A 23,145-nucleotide genomic window follows, 5' to 3' on the forward strand; every position below is an offset into this window, starting at 1 on the left:
AGTCAGTCATCTGAAGGCTCACCTGGGGCTGCAGGAGCCTCTTCGGACGGACAGCTCACTTGCTTGCTGTCAGCAGTTGCTCCTTCTGGCTCTGGGTAGGAGACTTCAGTTCCTCTCCACCCCCCACCCCCAAGTGTCCCCAGCTTCGGCTGCAGGGTGTACGCTCAGCAGGGCTCCCGCTCCCCCAGACGGAGGGCAAGGAGGGAGCAAGCTGCAGGCATGGGGCCTCCTAGGAGGTGAACACCCTCACTTCCACTCCGCTCTGTCCCTTCTCAGCAGGTCAGCAAGGCCAGGCCACACCAACGGGAGGGGTTTAGCTCCACCCTTTAAGGAGTGTCAGAGGATTTTGTGCACTCATTTTAAAACACCACATGAATTTATCTGATTGGGGACAGGTACAAATGTATGAACATAACTGAGGAAATCCTTGCAGCCAGTTGTCGGACAGTGAGGAGGTGGGTGTTATCGTCGGACCCAGGCGTTCGTGTTCTGGTCCAATTGTGAATAAACCACAACTATATTACACACCCATTTGTGGTAAATTGCCTCCAGTGTTGTGTAGTACATGGTTTTTAGGGTGTAAGTTATACTCTTTTCTCATGGAAGATGTTATTCAACTTGTAAGCATTTTCATAGAAAGTGATATTTTTGTTAGCATCAGATAGTTTATTTTGTGGTCTCAGAAACTGATGAATGGCAACTAATGCTTCTGAGTTTCTCGTTAACAGACAACACCTGGACGTGGTGGTACTGTATTAAGTTAGTGATAGTCTAGTGGTAAGAGATGTATTTTCAGTAAAAAGTGCAGTAGACAATGGTAGGTTCAGGAAGAGATCTGAGTAGTCCACTGATTTCCCTTTGTTCTCGCCTCAGCCGTCACCGTTGCATGTGGGGCAGGCTTGTGGGCCGCTTTACGGGCCCTGCCTTGTCCTTCCAGGCCTGAAGACAGGGGGGGAGACTCGGGGGAGCTTCTGTGAGTGCCTGCCTGCCACGCGCGTCCCCACCGTGCCTGCGCCTCTGGCCTGCTGCCCGTGCGTGGCAACCTCACAGCGGCCCTTGGGTCAGTCCAGGAAGGATGAGGTGGGATGGCCCGGGTGGGCACAGAGTGCGGCCTTCGCTTGGGGGCGGCCTCACCCTGCTAGTGGGGAGCTTGCACGAGTGTGGGCCAGACCACCCTGGGAGAGGGGCGGATGGCGAGAACCGGTCAGGGTGCGGCCAGTGAAAGTGGAACCGAAGGGGAAAACTTCATGCGTGCTGCCCACGGTAAAGCGAGCGTATGAAGTGGTCCAATAACCGGTCATGTTTCTCTACTAGTTTCTGGAACACTTTTTAAAAAATGCTGAAAATAGTTCCTCTGAGAAATGGCCACCAGGTGTCATCAGAAGGCTGCTATTGATTTGTTTGTTATTAAAAAGTGTATGAATGTTTTGATTTTTTTGCTGCATCTTTTTTTTTCTTTTTAAACCTCAGCAGAGAGTATTTCAGTTAATAGTAGGGATTTTCTTTTGGGATAGTTTCCATGTGAGTTAATAATTTTTTATAGGTAAAATTGAAGATCACGACACTCAGTTCAATTCAGTCACTCAATCGTGTCTGACTCTTTGCGACCCTATGGGCTGCAGCACACCAGGCCTCCCTGTCCATCACCAACTGCTGGAGTTTGCTCAAACTCATGTCCATTGAGTCGGTGATGCCATCCAACCATTTCATCCTCTTTGGTCCCCTTCTCCCACCGCCTTCAATCTTTCAAACTAACTCTTTTCCAATGAGTTAGTTCTTCACATCAGGTGGGCAAAGTATTGCAGTTTCAGCTTCAGCATGAGTCCTTCCAATAAATATTCAGGACTGATTTCCTTTAGGATGGACTGGTTGAATCTCTTTGCTGTCCAAGGGACTCTCAAGAGTGTTCTGTAACACCACAGTTCAAAAGCATCAATTCTTTGGTGCTCGGCTTCCTTTGTAACTAACTGTCACATTCATACATGACAACTGGAAAAACCATAGCTTTGACTAGATGGACCTTTGTTGGCAAAGTAATGTCTCTGCGTCTTAATATGCTATCTAGGTTGATCATAACTTTTCTTCCAAGGATCATTCTATTGAAGTTCACTATATACATATGTATATATGTATGTATGTATATAGGTAAAATTGAATATTATTTTTTTTTAGTTAAGGGACAACCACTGTCTGAGAATTTGAGTGAGAGTAGAAACTATAAATGGAATTGCATATTTGAAAATCTGGCAGAGTGAGGATGTGTGGTGTGTTGAATAGTAATTGATCAATTTGTATAGGAACCATCTGCTTTGAGAAGATTTGGCTTAATAATACATCTCATTAGTTTAGTCTAAATTCCTACTAAGTCTGCTGAATTTTGGAATCTTACTGTGGGAGGAAACGGGAGGCTCACGGTCTTCTCCAGTGAGCACAGGGACTAGGACTTCGAGAGAAGACAGGGATCTGCCTTGAGTGATGACCTGCCTGATCTGTTGTTTTGCTTTGTTCACAGAGGGTTGAAGTACTTTCTGACACATGGTCGACTTCAGTAAGTGTTGAGCAAATGAATTCAGCCTATCTCCAGAAACGAGTCCTTGAACTTTCCCAGGGGTGGGTTTTGAGTTCTGCTGTAATAAACTAATAATCTTTCTGATGAAAGCGTTTCTTTTTAAATTTATATGTGTGTAAGCTTCCTCATTTCCATCGAGTCATCTGTCGATCACTCTAAGATACTTACTTTGGACTCATGAGTACTGATGTCATTCCAGTTCAGGCCCTATAACTCAAAACAATTAGAATGCTCTCACTCTGCTTCTAGACTTTCTCTCCCTATGATATGTCCTGTTTACTGAAAACTGAATCTTCCTGCATCAGTGCTGCATTTTGGTGACTCCCCGCTGACACTGCTGAATGAATTCCAGCTGCTAATTCAGAGCCTCCTGTGATGTGGTGGATGGTCCTCTGCCTGGGTTTTCAGTTGCCCCGCAGTGGAAAGCCAGAGCGGCAGCTGTCTCTACTGCTGCCTGTCTTGCATGCTCATCTGGTGTGTTCTGTGGCTTTGCTAATCCCTTTTTTCTCCTTACAATGTTTTAACTGCTCCTACCTGCCCCCTCCAGAAAAGAAAAACAAAAAAGTTTTGTTTCTTTGGGGTTTAGCTCTAATGATGTTTCTGGTCTTTTAGCCAAATAGTCTACTTGGCAGTAGGACTGCTTGCTGTTTGTTACTGCTGTAGTTCTTAGTTTATATCACACACGTGATCCCATGTGGGCTTGTATCAGAGTTCTTTTCCACATGTGTCACATGGCTCCCAGTAGAATATGAGCCTGCTGAGGGGAAAGAATGTGTTTTGTATCATTAGAGTTCCTTTCACAGTCTAGGCAACTCAGTGTCTATTTGTTGAATGTTTGTTATTGTTTCTTGTATAATGAGATGCTGAATTCTTTCATTAATTTTCAAAGCCATTTGGGAAATAGCAAATAATGAAACATTTTCTCTTTTTGTTCTAGAATTTTTGGAGCCATTATATAGAAGATAACAGAGCCTCATTATTTTGCTTCTGCATATTAATATTCTTTCATCTCCAAAAATGTATGAGTCAGGCGCCCTCTATGGAACATTGACTCTGAATAGATGTACATGTGTTTGGTGCGTGTGCGTTCTGTGCACGTATGCCTGTGAGTGTCTGTCGTGAAGGTGGTATAGCTGTGGGCCACAGCGGTCTTGGAAGAGGAGGAAGGAAAGGACTCACTGAAAGGAATTCATGTCATTTTAGGCTACATGTTAAAAAGGTTTTTAAAAATAACTCTTGTTGTAGACACTTCCAAGCATATACATGTGCAAACACATAGAAAATGGATAGGGTGTCAGTGTCACTCAGCTTTTAGCATGTCGGTACATAGCCTTCGCTAGGCCCCTTTCCCAGACTATTGTGAAAGACATCTCAGACAATTTTCATTTCATCAATAAACACTTAGGAGACACTTCTTATTTCATAATGAGCTATTTGTTCATTCTAAAACCTTCTATGTACTTGGCATTGTTCTTGACTCTTGGGACATGTGAGCAGATAAAGCAGGCCTTTACCTTCTAGCTCAGGAGAGAGAAAGAAAGCTAGACACATAAATAGCCAGAAGGAGAAAAAAAATTATTTTATCAAAATTTAAAGCTTCTGCTTATAAAAAAAATAACATTTATGAAATGGAACGGGAGAAAATACTCAAAATGTATCTGGCAGAGGATTTACATATTTATATTTATTGATTTGCAGAACGTTTTCCCTACTCTGTAGCTTCTCTCTTCATTTTCTTTTTGGTGGTTTTTGAAGATAATGTCATTTGAAATTGTTTAATTTTGATAAAGGCTAATTTATTAATTTTTTATATTGTTTCTCATGGTTTTGGTGTCATTATATATATTTTATGGTCTTTACTTTTAGCAGAGTCAGAGCAACAGCCTTCATTTGGTTTGTCATTGTTACAAAAAAATAAATGGACAAATAGTTAAAAATAGTTATCCTTAGCTTCGAGGCCGTAATACTTGATGGCATTTTATTAGCATCAAATCAAATGGCATTTGGCTGAGAATTCCAATCATGGTATAAAGTAAATGGAAAATGATATGTTTTAATAGAATTAAATAGCACAATGAAAAATGAAATCAATGTTATTGATTTTAAAGCATTTTATTCAATAAAAATTTTTTTTTCTCCCCCTAAAATTTACTTCATTAATTCTACTCTATCACTGACATTTCCCTTTGCCATTAACCTTCAGACAACACAAAATGGCTGTTAGATGGAGAAATTGGTGATTGACAACTGGGATGGGAGTGGCTTTCACTGGTGGCAGAGCTTGAGCTTGCTGGGTGGTGAATATTCATTTTCATTTTTAGAAGGACCATCAGAGAAGGCAATGGCAACCCACTCCAGCACTCTTGCCTGGAAAATCCCATGGACAGAGAAGCCTGGTAGGCTGCAGTCCATAGATCCCTAAGAGTCAGACACTACTGAGCGACTTCACTTTCACTTTTCACTTTCATGCATTGGAAAAGGAAATGGCAACCCACTCCAGTGTTCTTGCCTGGAGAATCCCAGGGACGGGGGAGCCTGGTGGGCTGCTGTCTGTGGGATCGCACAGAGTCCGACATGACTGAAGTGACAGTGGGACTCTGCTCTGGGGGACGGGTTGAAGCAGTTGTTACCTTTCTTTTTACACTGGGACTTGGGCTTCTGTTGGGAAGCCAAAGAGGGGAAGGCTGGCTTCCTGACTCATAGCAGATTTTGTTTAATCTATTTTATAGAACGGGAGTTCACTGAAATGTAATTTGAAAAGATCTTCTCTTTTTTTTTTTCTTTTTTAAGTAGTAAATTGAAATGGACCAGTAAAGAGAACTAAAACATGGGAGTGTTTTTGTAAGCCGGTTGAAAGTTACTTTTTCTATCAAAGTTACTGCAGTAATGCTCTCTGAGTTGGCTGTGTGGTGACATGCAGTCGCCCAGTCTGATTTCATTCGTTTCATGAAGGACTTGGCACGTGATCAAGTCCATCTCAATGTAAAGGAGATGTCGAGGCTGATTTTGGGATATTTTTCATCCGGCGTGTCACTTTATGTTGAGTTTCGGGCTGACGTCTGTCTTTTCTGTACGTTCAAAGGTGTAACACTGCGTTTATGTTCTTCACAGGCTATGAGAGCCCAGTGACCGCCGCTGACACAGAAGCTCGCCGGCACTTTATTAATGATGGATCCCCGGAAGAAGCCGGGGAGCGATGAGGGTGACCGTGTAAACGAGGAGGCAGAACACCCGAGCCACAGTGCATCCCACGGCGCGGACTGTGGGCCCGTATCTGATGAGACAGCGGACACTGCTGAGAATTCCACAAACAAAAGGGGTTTTGTAGAGTCCTCGGACTTGGACCACATTGTCGAGGAGGACGGCGGAAATAAACGCGCTTCCAAGCGAATGAAACTAGCAGAGGCTGAGGCCCTGCGGCCCGGAGAGCCGGGCGCCCCTGGGTTAGGGAGCCCCAGAGGCGCGGGCCGGGAAGCGGGTGTCGCATCGCCGGGGACTGGGGCAGGGCCCCTCCTGAGTGGCCATGACGGCAGCCCGGGCCTTCCCGGCCACGGGAGCCCAGGGGAAACGGCTGCTGGGAAGGAGCGTGCTCAGGAGACGACAGCGTTCCTCGATCTGGGAGGGGAGCCTCCCTCGCCCTCCAAAGAGATGCAAGGGAGCAGCCCCCTCGGGGGCCCGGGCGTGGCGCTGCAGGGCGGCACACGTGCCCCCTCGCCTGCCTCCTGCCCGCACGTGGAGAAGCATGCTGCGTGTCCCTCGCCACTGCCGGAGGACCAGGCCTGCGGCCCTGCGGCTGACGGCGGCCTGGCCTTCCCCGGGCACGCCGGGCAGGCGCACGGCCCGCCGAGGGCCTTCTCCTGCGAGCTCTGCGGCTTTCAGTGCGCCGAGGAGAACCTGCTGAACGCACACTGTCTCGGCAAAACACATCTCAGGCGGCAGAACCTCGCTGCCCGCGGAGGGTTCGTACAGATCTTAACCAAACAGCCTTTGCCCAAGAAGCCGAGTCCCGTGGGAGCGAAGGCCGGCCGCACAAAGCCGAGAGCGTCTAGGCCGGTAGCCAGGAACGGCGACTCAAAATCCTTGCGGAGCATTGGAGCGGGCGCATTTAGAGATTTCAGAGGAAGCTTTTCTAAACAGAGTGGGCGCGACAGCGAACTGCTGGTTGAAATGAGTCCGTCCAGGAACACCTCTCCAGAGAAAGTGGAGGTGGTTGAAGAAAACGTAACCTCCCATGATGCAGCTGGGAATCCCGAGAACCAGAGCAAAAAGCTGGGCGTGGTCGTCACCTCCGAGGGTCTCCTAGATAGGCTGGAGTCCAACAGAAACACGGCCCAGGCAGCCACCGGCCTCAGCATAGCCTCAAGACCCAGGGCCGATCGCGGCTTCCTCGTGCTGGGCAGCGGCTTCCGACGGCGCGCCGGCGCCTTCTCCTTGAAGGGCCAGGCAAAGAAGAGGTGCACGCTCCTAGGAGTTAGTAAAAGGGGCACTAACGAAGCGCAGAGGCTGTATTCGAAGCACTTGAGAGCACAGGTGAAAACGAGCGACGCGGAGTTGGCGCATCAGCACGGGGACCCGCGCGCTGTCACCCAGGCCCCGTGCCTGACGCTCCTGGAGACCCAGGCCCTGGAGACCCAGGCCCTGAAGCAGGACAGGGCAAACGCCCATCTCCCTGGCTCCTTCGACTCTCCAGCAGGGAGGCCAGCTCCCGACCACCAGGTGGCGTGTGCTTGTTCGGCCTGTGGTCACACAGCCACAAGCAGAGCGGAACTGGAGATCCAGGTGACAAGGTGCCACGCGGGCGAGTTGCGGTTTCACTGCCAGACGTGTGGCTTCTCCAGCGCGTCCAGGAGGGACGTGGAGGAGCACGTGCACAGCCACCCGCATCAGCAGACCGCCTCTGGCCTGCGTTGCCAGTGTTGTGCATTTACTTCCCTGAACGAGATGGACCTGAGTGACCACATGAAGGAGAAGCACAGTATGGGTTTCCTCTGCCCGCCTTGTCATCTGTTTTTCTCTTCCGAGAAAGACGTGGAGGAACACAGAGCAACTGAGAAGCACATTAACTTGTTGGGTCAGCCGAAGACTTCTCAGTCATTTAATGGTGATTTGGCATTACAGACGTTCCCCTTAAGTACTTTAGAATCAGAAAATGCAAACGTTTCTGTGGGTGAGGCCGGAAAAGCAGCTCAGGAAGAGCCAGCTAAGTCCAGGGTAAGCCACGGAAATGAAGCGAGGCATTCGAGTAAGCCTCAGTTTCAGTGCAAGAAGTGTTTTTACAAAACAAGATCTTCCACTGTTCTCACGAGACACATAAAGCTCCGCCATGGTCAAGACTATCACTTTCTTTGTAAAGCGTGTAATCTTTATTCCCTGAGCAAAGAAGGAATGGAGAAACACATCAAGAGAAGCAAGCATCTTGAAAATGCTAAGAAAAATAACATTGGCCTAAGCTTTGAGGAGTGTATTGAAAGGGTCTGCATAGGTGCAAATGACAAGAAAGAAGAGCTTGGCGTCCCTGGGAATGGGCGGACAGAAGGCCACAGCGGAGGTGTGCAGTTCCGGGAGCAGGCCTGTCTCGACCAGAGCATCCTGCCTCCCCAGGAACTGTCATTGTCCGGTGTCATTACCAAAGAGGGTGAACTAGCTCCACCCCCCACTCCAAAGAGGGGGCGACCTAAAGGCAACATCTCTCGGACCTGTTCACATTGTGGTCTCCTGGCCTCGAGTATCACAAACTTGACTGTGCACATTCGGCGAAAACACAGTCACCAGTACAGTTATTTATGCAAAGTCTGTAAGTATTACACCGTAACCAAGGGAGACATGGAACGGCATTGTGCCACCAAGAAGCATAAAGGACGTGTAGAAATTGAAGCAAGTGGAAAACAAAGCTCAGATATCATTGTTGGCCCTGAAGGTGGTAACCTTGATGCCGGTAGGAAGAACACCAGTGTGGCAGTTTCAGATGAACCTGCCAACCCTCCACTGGAAGCAGACACCTCCATTTCAGAACAGCCATCACTCGAGCAAGGGAATCCAGTGGAAGTGGAAGTTGAGAACGTGTTTCACCCTGAAGATGGGGAGACTGGCAGTCACCTTATTGAGAAAAAGGAGCAAACCTCTGTGGATCCAGAGGACCTTCAGGGTGACACATGCCTTCAGAGAGATGATGCGAGTACAGGTGAAAACAGATGTACGCACTGTGAGTTTAAAGCGTACTCTTCCACCTCTCTGGAGCTGCATGTAAAACGGAAACATACAAGAGAGTTTGCCTTTTATTGCATGGCATGTGATTACTATGCTGTGACTCGACGGGAGATGACCAGGCATGCGGCAACAGAAAAACACAAGATGAAAAGGCAGTCTTACCTGAACTCTACTAATGTAGACGCCAGTTCTTCAGAAATGTCCAAAACCATCATTATTCCCCACGGGCAGCAGAAACAGAACTCTGAGGAATTTCAGATTATTTCAGACCAACCCTCTGAAACTCTCAAATCTAGAAATGCTGCCGATTGCTCTATTTTGGATGAGAACACCAGTTTAGATATGTCCAAGGTGTTCTGTGCTTCTGAGTCTGTAGAAGCTGAGACTGAGGAGGAGTCTAACCTCAGTGAAGATCACCCCTTTTGTGAAACTTTCCAGCAGCCCCTTGCCAAGGACAAAGTTATAAAACCGGAGGAGATGGTACCCCTCAGTATTTCTTCTAATTGTGGCTCCCCAAGCAAATTTCAGGATGAAAACTCAGGAAGCTCAGCTTTGAATCATGAGACAGCAAAGAAAAAGCACAGTATGTTGAATGACATCAATAGTCCAAACACACACAGTGAGAGTGATGGAGGAAAGGCAGAAGACAAAGCTGATAAAGTCCTTGGCAAACACGGGTGTCCCAGAGCTGTAGATGGAGAGCATCCAGCCAAGAGTGCCATGCTGAGAGCTCCCGGAGAACCCCTCAACCTGGGGAGCAGTGATCAGGACAGAGCTGGAAGCGTGCAGAGTTCAGGGGACTTGAAAGATGTTCCGGAAGATCCTGTTCTGGAAAGTAAGGAGATTCTCATGAATTCCCAACATGAAACCAAAATGATTTTGGAAGAGGATGGTCCAGCTTCTGACAGCACCACTGACAACAATGATGTTTATGAAACTATAATCAGTATTGATGATAAAGGGCAGGCTGTGTACAGTTTCGGCCGGTTTGATTCTTCCATAATAAGGATCAAGAACCCTGAAGATGGGGAACTCTTCGACCAGTCTCAAGAGGGACTTGTGGCAGCGGGAGTGAGGATGAGTGAGCTCCCCTTGAAGGACTGTGCCCAAGGTGTGAAGAAGAAAAAAGCAGATGGTAGTTCCTTTGCGGAGTCCACCCGGATTCGCTGTGATGACTGTGGCTTCTTGGCAGACGGTCTGAGTGGCCTGAACGTGCACATAGCCATGAAGCACCCGACGAAGGAGAAACACTTCCACTGTCTGCTCTGCGGCAAGTCCTTCTACACGGAGAGCAACCTCCACCAGCACCTGGCCAGCGCCGGCCACATGCGGAACGAGCAGGCCAGCGTGGAGGAGCTGCCCGAGGGTGGCGCCACCTTCAAGTGCGTCAAGTGCACGGAGCCCTTTGACTCTGAGCAGAATTTGTTCCTGCACATCAAAGGGCAGCACGAGGAGCTGCTCCGAGAGGTGAACAAGTACATCGTGGAGGACACTGAGCAGATCAACCGCGAGAGGGAGGAGAACCAGGGCAACGTGTGCAAGTACTGTGGGAAGATGTGTCGCAGTAGCAATTCGATGGCGTTCCTGGCGCACATTCGCACGCACACAGGTAGGTCCACGCGACCTCTTTACCCGCCAGGGCCGGGGGCGTGCTCGAGTGGGGACCTGGGTTCCCCCGGAACGTGGAGTCCTTAGAGCCCCTGCCTGGCGGCCCCCACCCAGCTCAGCTCCTGCTGCCCCCAGCCCTTGCCGGGCTTTTGGTTGACACTCAGCGTATCTCCAGGTTATTAACTGAGACTTAGTGATTCCAAAGGCAGGCTGTTTGGCAGATTTCTTTGACCAGAAAGCCTAGTCCTTCTGATGCCTTTGTTACATTCCTGCCTCTCACAGCTTTTCAGTTGTCTCTAAGTCCTTTAAGTGTTTGGTTCTCCAGGGTGTCTGTTCAGTGGCACTTTGGGTTTCAGAGGACCTATTAAATGGCTTTTGAAAAATGAAGTATGACTATTTCCTTACAGTTTTAGGGATTTAGGTGTATCCATTGCCAGATAGTTTATATCCCAAAGTGTAACTCACAGGAAACAGGATTCTGCTCTCAAAGATCAAAATTAGTCAACACTTTTCAAAGTTAATATGTTCTGGGGATTTGGTTTTCATGGAGGTAGCACTTGATTTAGTTTTTGTGCTGTCTGGAGTGTTGCATTTTAATGTTCAATTTTTAGGTAGAAATTTTCTTTTTGAAACTTTTTTTTTGTGGAAAATACATAAGCCACTATTCTAAATTTATGTAAAAATTCACTGCACTGTTTCTATAAACCTGCCATACATTCTTTATTTTAAATAGACAGCTTTTCTAAATCATTGTGCTCTGCTTAGACAAGTTCTGTCTCCATGGTTGAATTTATGAGTGGATTTGAATAATAAATTCACATTTCAATGAACATATTTTCATTAAAACTGTAAGGTTTATTTTACTGTACTTTTAAATAATGGCTTATTATTAAAGCTATACTTTAGATTCATGCAGTTTTTGAAACTTAGTGCATGGTTATAAGGAGGCAGACAGAAGAGTATGAAACATTGTTAATAGTTGAGGGTGATTAAAGATAGATAAAAGTTTTTCATTGACAGAAGTAACAGGGCCACCAGCAGAAGATTGATCTAGGTAAATAGACACATTGTTCTCTTGATCTCAGCTCTTCTCAGGCAGTAGAACCACTGCTGGGGAATAATTTCAAATACAGTTATTTGTTGGTATCATTATCATCTCTGTTGGTATTGTGTTATTGCTCGGTTCCTGAAATGATATGGTTTTTAGAAACTAGGCTCGTTCACACGTACAGAAAATAGGTACTTTCTTAGCATGCCCTCTTAAGGCAGATAAAACTGAATAAAAGTAAGAGGAAGATGCTAATGGAGCTCTTTTTAGAATTCTTTATGCAACTGTCTGGTCAAGACATGTTGCTCATAATTGATGTGTCCATTACTTGAATTCTCTTGTAATTATAGTCAATAAGTCTTGTAAATGTGTTAAAGCTCACTAAAAGCATACAAATTCAAGAACAGAGTAAGGCTAATAATTTAAAATAATCAATGTAGGCATTTCAGCACTTAATTTCCCTTGTGTGTTGATAGCTGATCATTCTTAATCCATTAAGATTTATTTAGTCGTTTACAATGCAAAATAGGTTTGCACTGGTCACTTGTGCCATTTGAAAATGTCCACCAGGTTAAGTGCAGAATGTAGTCCATTAGTCTTCCTTGACTATATGTATTAATTGCATTTAAAATCAAGTTAATGTGGATGTGAAAGTGAGGTAACTATCAATATGTGACAAAGTAACCCTACTTATATAAGTTACATCATTGATTGTAACATTTAGTAAAAGTTAGCATACTTTTAAACAACTGGTGTTGGGCTTATCAGCAGGAACATTTTTATTGTGTTCTGAGGCACCAAAAAAAGTGTTTCTGAGTACCCAATGTCAGCCCACATTTCAATTTTGCAAGTCATTTTTTTGGGGGAGGTTGCTCTCCAGGTTTTAATCCAACTCCCCTCCCCGCCCCCGGGGGCATTTTAGAATGAAGTGCCTCTCTGATTCTTTGCTTATATCCATGAGATAGTCACTGAGGGATGGTTATTAATGACTGACTGGAAGAGTGCTTATTCTTCCAATCGCTGTTTTCATATTTTGTGATTTACTATATATTTTATGTAACCTTTTCTTCCCATCCTTAACATGATAAAAGCAGCACTAGAAGAAATAAATGAGTTTTGGTCATCAAGGACTGTGGGGAAAAGACTCCCCAGCGCTTGCTGGTGCAGCGGAAGCTTCAGTTCCGCGCATCGGAGCTCATCAGGCCGAAGGCTGTCTGAAGCCCTTGCTTTCTGTTCCTAGCCGCTCTCAGGTGCCATTGGCACCGTCTTCCTGTGGGAAGACGGGGAGCGGGTGGCTTCGCCGGAAGGTTCCCATGTCAGGGCTGGTACGACGCTGTGGCAGCCGGGTCAGCGTGGGCAGAGGTGCTTGGGGGGACTCCGCGTGCCCACGTCCGGCGCAGGGCGGCCGCGTGCCGCGGCGCTCACTGCTCTTTGTTGAATGGAGGAAGAAGCAGGAGGACTGGTGAAGTGCTCAGTGTCAGGAAGGTTGTGGAGTGGAGAAGCTTTAGGTGGGGGGTTGAATCTGTCTTACTTGACTCTAAGACCTAGTCTTGCTGTGATTTTTCAAGTGTCACGTCCGCGTGTGCATAGGGGTTGGCCGTGACTGACATTGAGGAAGGCCAGTGCAGGCCTGAGGAGAGGCTTAGTTTTTAACGTCTTGGGAACTCTTCTGTTTTTTTCTTTTTTTGGGGGTGGGGGCGGGCGGACTTCTTTAGATAGAATTGTAAGAAGGTGCCAGAAGGCTAGAGAGCCTCTTCATTTATCCCTTTCAGAAAAACCTCACAGACCAAATTTTATTTATTATTTATTTATTTATTTATTTTCAAAATTTAAAAAAGAAAAAAAACAAAAATCAAGGAATGGGACTGTTTAATAATAAATAATAATTTATTTATTTCTAATAAATACGTATCTAATAATGTCAGTACGCCTAAAGTGTGAAAGTGAAAGTGTTAGTCACTCAGTTGTGTCTGACTCTTTGGGACCCCATGGACTGCAGTCTACCAGGCTCCTCTGTCCCTGGGATTCTCCAGGCATGAATACTGGAGTGGGCTGCCATTTCCTCCTCCAGGGGATCTTCCTGATCCAGGGGTTGAACCTGGGTCTCTTGCATTGCAGGCCGATTTTTTTAGTGTCTTCTCCAGGGAACCCCTAAGACAAATTTTAAAATATGAGGTTTTACAAATTTTGCCTGATAATACTATGCCTGGATTCATGTTGGGATAGGCCTGGCAAGTTTAAAGATGGAAACACCATCAGTTAGGAAAAAAGTGGAAACGTTTCTTGTTTTCTTGTACAGGAAAATGTGACCTCTAGTCTCCAGTATTAGAATTTTCATGGCACAGAAAGGAGATGTTAATACATCTCCTTTGTGCGTTAGATACAAGAAGCAGTTAGGGCCTCCGTGATTTCTGCATGAAAACAGTCAGCAAGGTGACTTATGTAGGTGTTGTCAGCGCACCAGCAGTGATGGCTGAAATCCGAAGGAAAGGCAGCCTCCACCAGGGAGCCACGTGCCTTACATTGCAGACACCTGAGGTCTATGGAGGTCTATGTCGCACTCCTGGGGCGGAACTAGAGGGCCTGAATCACAAGATACTTTGAATCCTTTCACCAAAATTGTAACACACGTGTTGAGAGAGCTTTATCTTTTTGTTTAGAGCCCTGGTGTTCTTGTTGATGAATAATTTCCTAATTACCTTACCTTTAATGCAGTGTAATTTAAAGTGCAGGTAATTGATTCTTCTCACCCTGTTCTTTCACAAGCCCCTTTATAGAATTCCCTGTCTAGAGGAAATGTTTCCAAGTAGTGATAGGCTTCGTTTCTTCAGAATCATTTAAATAAACTGTAGTTTCTAATGTGACTGATAGAATGGGATTGCTGTAAGCTGCAGTCTCAACCTGCTTTTGACATTTAAACATATAAAGCTGACTAGATATAACCATTCAGGTGCTAAATATATTTTACATCTACTTCTCAGAGTAGAAATGGAAGTATTAAGAGATCTGGCTTCATTGTCATTGAACTGTGAAATATTCAACCTTGTCTGCCTGTGCTTAGTACTGTTGACTTTTTTATTTCTGTTAGAAGATTAAAATTAAATGCTTCACTTTTTTTTGTCAGCTTTTGGGAATTAAATTGAAATTTAAGACTCTAAAATTTTTTACTGAGTGCTTCAGTTTCAACAAAGTATTCTGGGAGGATTTCTTTTCCCAAGGGCATTGCACCAAGTTCCATTGATCAAAAATGATTTATTGCATTTTTTTATTTGAGCTCTTTTTGTGTATTTATTAAAGTCCACATATTTCACATTCTGTCTGACTATATTATAAGAGGTACTTCACCAAGTAGGTACTATATATGCTATGAAAAATTTGGAAACATTGTAACAATTTTAAACTGATTTTTAAAAGATGATTTTGATTTATTTGAGGATTTAAAGGTTAGAAATAGAAAATGATGTATTCATGTTACACTTTGAGAGAGTTGCTTCTTGTTAACATGGGTACTGATGATCTTTAGTACCCATTTGCCAGGTAGAATCTACCTGTTACTGACAGTAAGTTTGTGGGCTCTGAAATAATTTTATCTCCTCACGTTTGAGTATGGGTTAATCTTATTTATTTATGAAATAAAAGAAGAATGTTGGTACTGTGCCTTTCATGTTGAAATACTTATTCTTGAAGTCAATAATAGCCAAAATGTCAGTTCTTCTGATTTGTTGAATCATCACAAATTTTTGACTGTAAAATGATCATAAAAGCAAATAACTTATCCACTATATATTCTTATACTGTGTGCTATTAAAAGTAATATAGGGAATAATTTGGGATAAATGTCAGGAAAAAATCTGAAGTACCATTATTAGTGTGAATAAATTCAAAGTTGCAGAAATATGAGGGAACCAGGATGTGGCCACTGAGAAATTTATTTGATAATAAATATATTTTAAAAAGTATCAGATACTCTATAAGCATCTATGTTTTAAAAATGTTCCATTTAAAATGTTGAGTGACTTTAAAAGCTATTTTTGTGAATTGTAAGAAAAATATTTGAAATTATTTAGCTCATCTTATCTGTTAATACTTAGTACTGCTCAAGTGCATCACTTTTGACTTTAAATTTTAGAAATGTTGTTGAAAGTTAGAAATACTCATTGAAACATTTTAAAGTCTTATTGGTGGAATAATTATGAAATGCATGTGTGTTCAAGTTAGAAGAGTATGCAAGTGTTCCATTTTGCGGACAGAAAATTGTAATTAGACTATAAGTAAGATTTAAGATCTAGGCCTGTTTTAAAAATATCAGTAATGTATTATTCAAATTCAAATCATATTTTATGTTAAATTTACTTAGGATCAAAACCATTCAAGTGCAAGATATGCCATTTTGCAACAGCTCAGCTTGGTGATGCCAGAAACCATGTCAAAAGGCACCTTGGGATGAGGGAATACAAGTGTCATGTCTGTGGGTGAGTAAATTGAAACCATCTCTACCGTGGTGAACCAGGAAGCACGTGCGGGATATCCATTGTTTCAGGATTCAAAACTGATATGAGTAAGAGTGGCTAGAATTATGCATGCGTATCCTCCTTTCCATTGTTATGGTAAATTCCTTAAACATAGTTATGACATTCTTCTCCCACTTCTAATCCTGTGCTGAAGATGAGCAATTTTATGGGCTACAAGGTCAATTTGAACCTGTAATCTGTAAATTGACTAAATTATAGGATGTTCATTCACATTGCCAGAGAGAACTGTAAATTCCATTTAAAGACATAAAAAAATACATAATATAGCTTTAGGAGTGTATATGTCTGTTTTTTCCCTTTTTTTCTTTTGCTATACTGCTCTAATTTTAATCGCATTAATGGTTCTTTGGATCCATTGGACATATTCTATAAGGAAAAAAGCAGAAAAAGATTTCATTTCAGAGAACTGATTTTTGAGGCTTAAAAAGCCAGTGTGTATAAAGTATGTTTTTGTGTAACTTTATTTCAAAACTTGTTATCCTGTTTTAGTTAATGGCTCTTTCCTCTAAAGAATCATTCACAATGTTTAATTGTCACTCAAATGTCTTACATTTAATAGGAAGCACTGAGACGCTTTAATGTAAAACTAATTAATTTAGCAGAAATGTTTAAAAGGCTTTAAAATGCCATGACATCTATGGTATATCATAGGACATTCAGAGCTGGATTTTTAATACGTTACTTCAGATTATAAGTATATTTTAATGTTATTATGCTAGAGAAATGAATTAATAAGTGCATCATATAAAAACACTTTATGTGAAACCTGAGAAACCTGCAGTTCTTATGGTTGGTTCACAAAACACTTCAGATTCAATTAAATTATGCAATGTGCACATGTTATATGAGGTTTCTTTTTTCAGTGGAAGATTCTTCTGGCTAGCACTACTGTATAAATACCTTTTAAGTCACAAACAACTTCTGTTTTTTAATGGATGGTACATTTCATCCCAGGATGCAGTTGCATTTTTTGACCCTTAAGATAGTTTTACAAATAACTTTACAAGCAGTTTTATTAACCATGGTCTGTGATTTATTCATTGGCAGAATTGATGGTTCAGTGACTTGGAGCTAAAGTAAATGAAGATGAACCTTTGCCCTAAAGCCCCCTGAAGATCAGTGGGAGAATGAGTTTTGTTGCTACTGATTGTAGCTGCAAGGGTCGAGTGCCAAATGGTGCATTTTAATTGCTCCAGGTCTTGGAATTTTAAAAGATATTTCATTTCTGTTTTTACCATGTGAATTATAGCAAGGAGGAAGGCCCAGACTGTGGTGAAGATTTGCTATAAGTTGGCAAAAAAAAAAAAAAAAAAAAAAGTTTCTTCCTCATTTCTGGGAATAAGTAAATAGTTTTTGCATACTGTGTTATTAGAAACCTGATTCCATTCCTTTTTTATTAGTGTTAGCAAGACCCGGGAAGAGAAGGAGAGACTTCTAGAGAGCAGCTTCTGACACATGTAGTGTCAGGACCAAACCTGACTGAGTAGCTCTGGGTGTGTGGTTTTGAGCACTGCACGCTTGCTTAGCTTACTGCTCACAACGCACGACTGGCGTGTTGCACTGTGGTTTATACAGTGATTCCCAAGTAGACTCCCAAGTAGAGTTGTAAGTGCTTGTAGGTATGTTGAGTTTTATGCTGCTGTCATAGAGGTCTACGTGTGTGTGTGTGTGCGTGTGGAAAAAGCAATCTAGATTCCCAAACTGTATCTCTTAGAATTACAGTAGTTGTTGAATTTTATTTGACCAAGAAATAATATTTCTTAATTTTTTTACATAAAATTTGACTTAAAGTCACATAACAATAATTTGTACAGGGTAGATATTTTTACAGTGAAGCTAAAAGTTCTGAAGAATTTCAGTAAACTGAAGAATGCCTATTGAGTCTGTGTAGTTGACACAGAACAGTAGTGAGTGAAATACCCTTCAGTGCTAAAGAAAAAGTGCCATAGGTTGTTCTGTATTTCATGTGTTTCAAAGGGATAGAGCAGTATGTAGGTTAAAAATTAAAGTAAAAAACATGAATAAAATGAGAACTGGCTATCAGGTCAGTGGCAGTAGGGAGCACTGGCATGTTCACATCACTGACAATGTCGATTCATTATCATTGATGGCTGAATAATCTTAGAAATGCTCGGTGGACCCATTCGTTCCTGAACATAAGCAGCTCATGCTGCATTTCTTCATTAGCTTTAATTGCTATCAATTTTACCTTTTAAAAAATCATGCTTTTAAAGGTGAAGTGATCTTTCAGGAACATTAAATCTCTAATTTTGTCACAAACAGAAGGTCCTGCCCTATGTTTTCTTTTCTTCAGTAGTTAGCATTTTAGTGTCTGTCTTAAAATTTTATCCATAATCCTTTCACTGTTTGAGTTGTAAGAAAGAAATGGTTTTTCAAACAGTGCTGATAGAGTTGTAATATATGAAAACAGTGGGGCAGGCACATTTTTACAGTGAAAGTATTACTCACATTGTTGTACTATTTTTCCTTAGTAACCTCTTCAATAAAACCTGATATTTTATGGTGAAATTGATGAAAACAACAAATGGTGTGTTTTGTTGAATTGAGCTGAGAATTAATATATCAGTTTATTTATGTGATTTTTTTCATATCTTTATTTAAGAAGCTTTTAGATGCTCATCAAATATGTATCATATATATATATTTTTTTTACTAAGACTTAATTTAAGGGTTGTGCATTAGCTACTCCCTTAATAAAGACTTCCTTCTAAACTTTTAATTTCCACTGTTTGAACCTACACTTATCTTTGAATTTTTAAGCTCAATTTTAACATCTCTCTCCCCGTCATCGACAAATCTTAGCTACAGCTTATCATGGGTTTAAGTTATTTGACAGAAGAAGCTGAGTGTATGAGATGTCTAATTTCTAATGCTGGCTAGGATTCAGAGCTCAGGATTTAAGTTTTGTTGACCCATGGTTTACATGCTTATGTCAGGGTATAGGTTTCAAGATGTATTACTCTGAACTTCCTGTTTTAAGAACATGTTATAGATAACTCATTTAAAAACCTTTCACTCTACTTTCACTTTTAGGAGGAGCAGTTTTTGAATTACAGTTTCCTAATGTTTTTCTTACTTCTGAGCATGACCTCAAGAGGAATTTTATAGAATTTAGGTGAATTTTATAAATAATGGATAGTTAAAATGAAAGTGTGCCCCGGGTTGGACATAGGGCTTAGTGGGGGAGGAAATAAAAAAATAATAGAAAGCACCTTACAGAGAAGTTAATAGTTTTGTTGGAAACATATGTTTAAAAATAGGTAGACACATTTTTACTAAGTCCATGATCTTTACCTTTGTTATTTTTCGGTAGTCAGGAGCTTAAAAATCTCAGTGGTTTAAGGACATCATTGTGGAAACCATGTTTTGTTACATTCATCTAAATTTATTTTGATATTCTTTTTCTCCATGTTTGTACGCACACACACGTGTATATATCGTACTCTCAATTATAAATAGTATTTATGGAGTGCTGTGGTTTAGGGTATACTTCATTACCATCCATTTCATTTGTTGATTCCAGTTTCGTGAGACTGCTCATCCCATGTTTATTACTCCCACTGTGCAGATGGTAGCTCTGAGAGTAGAAGAACTTTTAGTGGTGGAGGCAGTTCATGTGGCAGTAATGGTAGACCCCTCCCTGTCTCCTTCCTTTTAGCTGTGCCTTTTAGTTACTTCTTTGCTTTTGTTAAATCTGTTGTTTTAGTTACTAATTTTCATTTGTACTTAGTTTTTTCTCCCTAGGTTGTTTTCTCTAGCGTGTGGTAACTGTACTTGCTTCCTTCCAGCCTCTAGCCACTTTTGTTTTCTGCTTTTCTCAGACTTACATTATTTTAAAAAATTGCTTGCACTGTGTTTTACTTTAACATTCTGGTATTCAGTCTCTTTCTCTTTCTTTTTTCTGGTCTCTCTCTGTTTCATTTTTCTCATATTAAAAAGTTGTTTTAAATAATTTTATTTTTCCCCGTTCTTTATGTGTTGATTCATTGTGCTTGAGTGGTTAAAAATTGAACATGTTAGTATGACAGAAATAATCCCTAAAAGAGTAAAGATTTTATTGTCTTTCCATTAGAATGAGAGGGATAAAGTTGATCATCTTGGGTTTTTGTTTTTCCTTACTAGTTACTACAAAAAAGAGTTATTAGAAAATTAGTAAGTGGCCTGTGATTTCAGGAAACCTGGGAGATGAAGCCTAACTTTTTATGCCATTATTCACAAAAAGCCAGTATCCATGATTTAGGGATTATGTAATTTTCTGACTGCGTTCCCTGTATCTAGTCTTGAATCTTGTATATGGAGATAAACAGTTGAGTAGTACTTACCTAGTCAGGAGGGAATAAGAGCATTTACAGAATCTGTCATCTCTGGTTCATGGAAAGATTCTAGACATTTTCTATTGTATATTAATGTGCTTATGAACTGTTTATTCTCAGTTGGCTTAAGAAACCTTAAATAGAAAGTTACTAATGCAGTGAAACTCTTTTTTTTTTTTTTTTTTGTGCGTGTGGCATTACCTAGTTTTTGTGCATTAGAAGGGATCTCTATGTAGATGATTATAATGTCACTTTCTGACCTTTGCAGCTTGAATAATTGTAAATCATTGCTTCATAGCGTGTCAGAGAATGTCTGTACTAGGCAATTAAATGGCAGAATATAATAGACCAAATTATTGCCTGTCATGTTTTCAACAACACAGTTAGTATTTGAGTTACACTTAATCATTACGTGCATTAGCAACTTCATTGGAATCCAGCTTCAGGCTGAGCATGAAGTACATTACATTATTTAAACCTCTAATGGTACAAGTCATTTATTTGTGTTGAAGTGTACAACATGCAGAGTTTCATAAAGCAAGGAACACTTGAGAGCTTAATTTATCCAAATCAAAGTCTAAATGCAGATAAACACAAGTGGCAAAAATTAGTAATTTTTATAGGCTGGAAATATTTAAAAATACATGGTTGTGGGTAATTGTAGGCAGCAGGAATAAATTAAAATCACTATTTTTAGTCTGCTTTGAGAACTAAAGCTGTGTATACCTAAATCATTAAAAGCACCATGGAATTGCATTTTTAGCTGAACAATTAATTACAGCCATCATATCTACAGATGTATCCAAAGAAAATAAGCTTTTCGTTTGGCTGATTGTTTCGGTTAAAGAGACATAGAAAAAAGAGACAGAAAAGATTTGTTTTATATTGTGTCACACATTATACTTGTAACAATATGAAGGGTAGCATCTCCCAGTTTTTTAAAAATCAAAACTAACATTAAAGTACTTTTTTATACAGGACACATTGCATGTTTTACCTCTATAATACTTTAATGCTTTTTGTTTAATGATATACTTTGCCTTTAGTTTGAAAAATCTAAAATCCTCATGTGATGCCTATTGTCTCTCCCTGTCAGTGAGGAATAACCACGTTTACACTGTTAGGGTGTTTTTCTGATGCTGAAGTCCTTGAAATACCATTTAAATAGTGAATGGATGTCATTTTATATTTTTTTTAAACAAATCACCTTTATTTTGAAAATCTAAGAGATACCACAGTAATTATATTAAAGTAAATCACACTCTTTCTCAGATATGATTATAGGAGTTTTTCCAGTGAGCTGTTTTGTGAACCCGGGAGAGCGTTGAGGGCAAGGCTGGGATAATGGAGAAGAAGAGGAAGAAACCCTCTCCTGTCTCTCCTCACAGGGAGCGAGAGCTTCTGTGTCAGACCGTGTCCTGTGCTCCTCTTTTGTGATAAGTGTTTTCTTGCACTTTTGCCTCAAACAGTCGGCTCATAGATTTATTCCAAGGCAGTAAGTATAGATCAACTCATTAGAAAATAGGAATAGAATACACATTGTCCTTTGTTGGTGTCATAGTTGAAAACATTGACCTCTGTCTCTAAGGTCTTTTCCAGTGAAAAAGTCTTATCTCAGTGACTTAAGTAATTTTTGCTTTATTTTTATTTTAAAGTGTTCCATGGTGACTTTAAAAACCTATTGTGGAATCAGGGGATTCTTTATTATTTCCCGGGAGTGAAATGCAGGAGGGCAGCTGCTCCCCTCGTTTTCTCGCCTGCCCCGTGTTTTCTTTTATTATTACTGGCCTGTTTTCTCCCTCCCTCTTCCTGTTCATGTGTTTCCCACAGGGCTTTGCTCTTTGATTTGTCCGAGACTGAGGGAGAGACACTGGAAATGCAGATGGGAGGGAAGTATAAGGACTGAAGCATTCGTTCACTTCCCATGGGGCACATTCCTGAGCATTTCCCTTCAGTGGGCTCAGGTGGTGCAAGGGCCCTGTGGTCACGTGCTCCGGGTAGGAGACAGACTCGGAGGCAGACGTATGAGCAGGACACAGTGGTCCACAGCGGAGGGCTGCCCGGCTCTGCCGGGGCGCACCAGGAAAGGCTTCACTCAGGACACAGGTCTGAGTTGGGTCTTGAAGGATGCAGGGGTATTTATTCACAAGGCAGATCAGGACATTTTTTGTTAGTGAGAACAAAAGAGCAAAAGTAGTGAAGTATGGAATAGCGTGGGATATTAAGAACACTGCAAGAAATTCCTAGAGTTTAAGTGGCTAGATGGGGTGAAGTGGGGAATTTTTTTTTTCTGAAATATTAAATATTTATGGATCATCAGGATGTGCCAGTGCTGTAAGTTTTTAGGGTGAAAAGATCACCTAGGACAGGGGCCGGGTGGCCAGGGCCAGGCCACAGAGCTGCGCCCTGCGCCCGTGCTGAGTGCTGGCTTTTCCCTCTGCTTTCCATCACTTTTTTTTTTTTCCCCTTGTCTGTCTGTCTTCCTGCGTTTCTGGACTGTGAAATAAGCAGTGAAGGGAGGAGACAGAGAACCTAGTAGGCAGCGAATGACTACTTCAGAATCCAGGGGCATGGGTATCAGCCATGGGGAATTATTTTTAAGAGAATTTCATTGTTCATAATTTTAATTAGGAATGCCATTGATTGTGGATAGTTGGAATGGAAACAGGTTCATACTGGCTCCGTGCATATAGTTCCAACTGATTAGAAGGACACACAGTTGCATGGTCATGCTGCAGTTGTCCACATGCAACTGGTAACGTTGAAAACAGGCGTTAGAATTGCGTTTCCACACACAGTTCATCTGGCCGGGCAGTGTGCGTTGGATAGGAAACCGTCAATTCAAAA

General features: G+C 41.9%; 1 protein-coding gene across 2 annotated transcripts in view; it reads left to right on the top strand.

Annotated features, from left to right (window-relative positions):
- The window catches only part of ZNF407 (zinc finger protein 407), a 391,880-nt gene that overhangs the window by 18,269 nt on the left and 350,466 nt on the right, over positions 1–23,145 (top strand). For both annotated transcript variants that reach the window (XM_070452977.1, XM_070452978.1), the window contains exons 2-3: positions 5,681–10,385; positions 15,790–15,904. In XM_070452977.1, coding sequence (XP_070309078.1) covers positions 5,735–10,385; positions 15,790–15,904 — 4,766 coding nt within the window. In that variant the 5' untranslated portion in view covers positions 5,681–5,734. The remainder of the gene's footprint in view (positions 1–5,680; positions 10,386–15,789; positions 15,905–23,145) is intronic.

This window comes from Odocoileus virginianus, chromosome 22 (genome assembly GCF_023699985.2).
Source record: "Odocoileus virginianus isolate 20LAN1187 ecotype Illinois chromosome 22, Ovbor_1.2, whole genome shotgun sequence".
Lineage (NCBI taxonomy): Eukaryota > Metazoa > Chordata > Mammalia > Artiodactyla > Cervidae > Odocoileus > Odocoileus virginianus.